We start from the raw sequence: 3,530 nt of genomic DNA, 5'->3' as shown, positions 1-3,530 counted from the left end.
GGGGGGGTTAGACTTACGTAATCTCCACAAACCGAACATAACCACCGTGATGATATAAAATCCTGGCGATCGAGCCAGTGGTCAAGACGCGGATGATCCGGCATAACGGTTGCCACTCAGGGCTGAACTTCAAGGTCCAAGGCGCGGGGTTCACTAGGCGTGCTTTATTCTTTGATTTTGAGGTGAGGTATTTTTGACATGGTCAAGTGACAGTGACAGGGGTCGATCGCCATGGGGGTCGATCGCCATGGGGGTCGATCGCCATGGGGGTCGGTCAAGTGATAGTGATGGGGGTCGATCGCGACCCTCCACAGTCTATGTTTCAAATAGTCTACGTGTCAAACTTTCTAGCAGGTCGTCACTGTTATGTTACATGCTCTGTCGAAAACACGATTGAGATGCATTCGCAAATCCTGAACTCGCTCAGTCCTGAACTCGGTGAGTCCTAGGTTTGTTTAGTCTATGAGCCACACACTGTCCGTGGGACTTCAGCTGGGTCCCTCTCTCAATCCTTTCCGTTCAAAATGACGTATTGGTTCGCCTGAAACAATCATCCTGTCCATCATCCCATCCATCATCCTGTCCATCATCCCATCCATCATCCTGTCCATCATCCCGAGCTTACGTTTTCATCTACCGTTTCATACAACGGATTGTTAACATAGCACGCCGAAACAAGGAATTTGCAGAGCACCTTTCGCTTCACACAATCTTCTATCTCATGGTAAAATAGCCTACCAGAAACACATGTCTTGTCACATCATAGACAGTACCTTCTGAGCTTGCAATATCGCATCCGCTTCAGTTCCTGCCATGGCGGGGTGGTGAAGTCGCCGTGCACCTAAGCAAATACTAGTCGAGTACTATACAGTAATTACCGTGCAGACAGTAATTACCGTGCAGACAGTAATTACCGTGCAGACAGTAATTACCGTGCAGACCGCCACTTACGTAAACAGGCACAGTGGGATCCATATCTGCACGATGGAAGAAGATGGAATTTTTCAGCTGGCCGACGAACTTCCTCGTGATGTATCCTACAGCACATACTGATACGCTCACGGTGTACCATTCTGGTCCGGGTGGGGCTCAGGGAGGGAAAGTGGGGAAGGGGTATCACACACAAGGGGGGGCGCCACCCAGTTAGTTACCTTTGCAAACACTCTGTATCAGTGTGGCGGCGCGAGTGTGTGTCTGTTGTAGGCAGTCCACGAGACGTTCCAGCGTTAGTTCCTGGTTCAGTCTGTAGCGGAGCCAGGCCCTAGTGATGACATTCTGCAGCACGTGTGTGGCATCCATGTGTGGATTTGACGCATGTGTTTGGATTTGACACATGTGCGGATTTGACACATGTGCGGATTTGACACATGTGTGCGTACCGCAGCGGTGGTCGGGGACGGTTTGGGTTTGGCGTAGACGGGCGACACGGTGGGGGGTTTGAAAGCAAGGCTGAAGTGGGTAGTGTCTCTTCTGTAGAGCGGAGGTGCGCCCCGGTGGGTGTAACAGGACTCGCGACCAACGACAGCAGTAATCATCATTTATTCGTCTTGCGGCAAAAAGGGGAAGTCTTCTTCCGACGCCTTAAGCACCCGCCGATGGTTCCAGCTGGGCCGGTCTTTGGCACCTGGCGAGGGTCGCTGATCTCCACCCTCAAGGCCTGCACCTTCTGGGCCGGTGCCATCGCGGTCTGTGCCGGATGCTGGCCCCCGAGTCGGGTCAACAGAAAGGGCACCAGGGCCCGCAACAGGGTCCTGGTCGGTGGGGGGCAGGGAGGGGAAAAGGGCGTCATCTAAGCTAGCGGGGAACTCATAAATGTCGTGCACGAGGACGGCTGGCGGTGGACGCGGTTGCTGCGCCTTGACGTACTCCTCGTAGAGTTTGTCTTTGCGCGCGCGTCGCTGGCGGTCCCGAGTGCGTCGTTGTCTCAGTTGGCTGAGGTGTTCCCGATGTGCACTCAGAACCGCCATGCGCAGGTTCGAGTTCAGGTACCGGCTGGCCAGCAGCGCCAGCACCTCCCCCAGGTCCGCCTCCATTATTGTCACGGTCAGACCTTGAGGAAGGTGCGACAGGAAGGGAAACCGACTCTTCGTCGACGGACCCACCACCACCTCCTCCGGCCAACACTGCTTCACGCAACTTAGCGCCACCGGCAACCGCTCCGGGTCACCGCCCACCGCCTGGAACAAGTGCTTCGTCACCGCTCCCGAGAGGAACAGTAACTCGCCACTGTAGTGCTGGTAACACGCGTACGACGGCATCTGAGACATCGACGGCAAAGCACTTTTCAACTCCCTCTGGACGCAGGTTCTATTCCAGGCGTGGCCCTGTGCATCCGCCTCCGCAGCCTTCTCTCCGCTGACGGTTAGCTCTCGGGGCAACTCTTCGTCTGTCGGCCGGACCAGGTCCCTTTCCAGATCCGGGTCCCCGCCTAGGTCTGAGCCCAACTCGGGATCGAAGTCTGTTTCCCGACCGTGCGGCCGGGAGTGCTGATACCCATCGTCGAGTGGGGGCAAGTCTCCGTGCTCCATACCGGCGTGGTCATACACGGACGATAGAGGAAGGTCTTTGAGGTAGTGCAGCCCTTCCGCAAGTTTAGTCAGGCCACCGTCACACTTGAGATCGTCAACACACTCGCCGTCGCGGTCACTGTAGTGACACCCTGCAAGGTGGTGCTCGTCTTCAGTCGTTTCGTGCGTAGGCGACTTTGAGGCGAGTGTCCCGGGCCGGGTTTGGTGAAAGTCCTTTGCTGGCAAGTGGTCGCTTAATAGCTCTTGAGAGCGAAGGTCGTGGGCTCGAAGCTCGCGGTCGACTTGTTGGGCGGCTGCGCAGACGTGGCTTCGCCAGGGGGCAAGCGAGAGTTCGGCGGGACAGCTGCGGACGACGGAGGCAACTAAATCGTCATGGGTCAAGTCGCAAAAGGTTTCGAAGGTGGCCAGATGTTGCGTGACATCATAGCCGAGTTCGGCGGCCTCGCGGTGTAGTTGATTCAGGGCGAAGTCCACGGCACTCCGCTCCTCCGGCTGGTCTGAAATCTGCAGCGCGAAGAGGTGGAAGAATTGTGGGGTCAGGAAATCTGAAGCATTTGCTTCAAACAGTTCTGCCGGCGGGGTCTCCGGTTGTCCTTCCCGGACCACACTCTGTACTCGTTGCAATACATGTCTGGTCTCGGGCCGCTCTCTTTTACTTCCGTCTGGTCTCCTTAACAGCGGCATGTCTAACTCGTTTGAAGCCTTCAGTCTTCGAGTGAGAACAAATGTCGCTTCCTCCCTTCCCCCCACAGTTAGCTGAACCCGTGCGGCTCTCAGATCCCGCAGGTCCACCGGGTCCGAGCAGAGTGGGCACAGTACTTCTTTTCCTCCACGACTCCATACGTATCTAATCAAACAAACCCAACAGTACAAATGACCACAGGCTGTTATTCGGGGAGATTCTGAAGCGAATATTTATTGTGAAGCTGTGTGAAGCTGTGTGTGCTGTGTGTGCTGTGTGTGAAGCAGTGTGAAGCAGTGTCGTCGTCCCCCTCCCCCCGC

At 55.8% G+C, this 3,530-nt stretch overlaps 1 protein-coding gene across 1 annotated transcript; it reads left to right on the top strand.

Annotated features, from left to right (window-relative positions):
• Nucleotides 1-1,958: 1,958 nt before the first annotated feature.
• GNI_116150 (hypothetical protein) lies at nt 1,959-2,237 on the top strand (the record flags this gene model as incomplete). Its single annotated transcript, XM_011133409.1, has 1 exon — nt 1,959-2,237. A coding segment is annotated over one exon (279 nt), but the record flags the coding sequence as incomplete, so codon positions are not given.
• Nucleotides 2,238-3,530: the final 1,293 nt, after the last annotated feature.

The sequence above is a fragment of the Gregarina niphandrodes genome (assembly GCF_000223845.1).
Source record: "Gregarina niphandrodes unplaced genomic scaffold scaffold00027, whole genome shotgun sequence".
NCBI lineage: Eukaryota > Apicomplexa > Conoidasida > Eugregarinorida > Gregarinidae > Gregarina > Gregarina niphandrodes.
The sequence above is the reverse complement of the archived record's forward strand: the minus strand, read 5'-3'. Positions and strand labels throughout refer to the sequence as shown.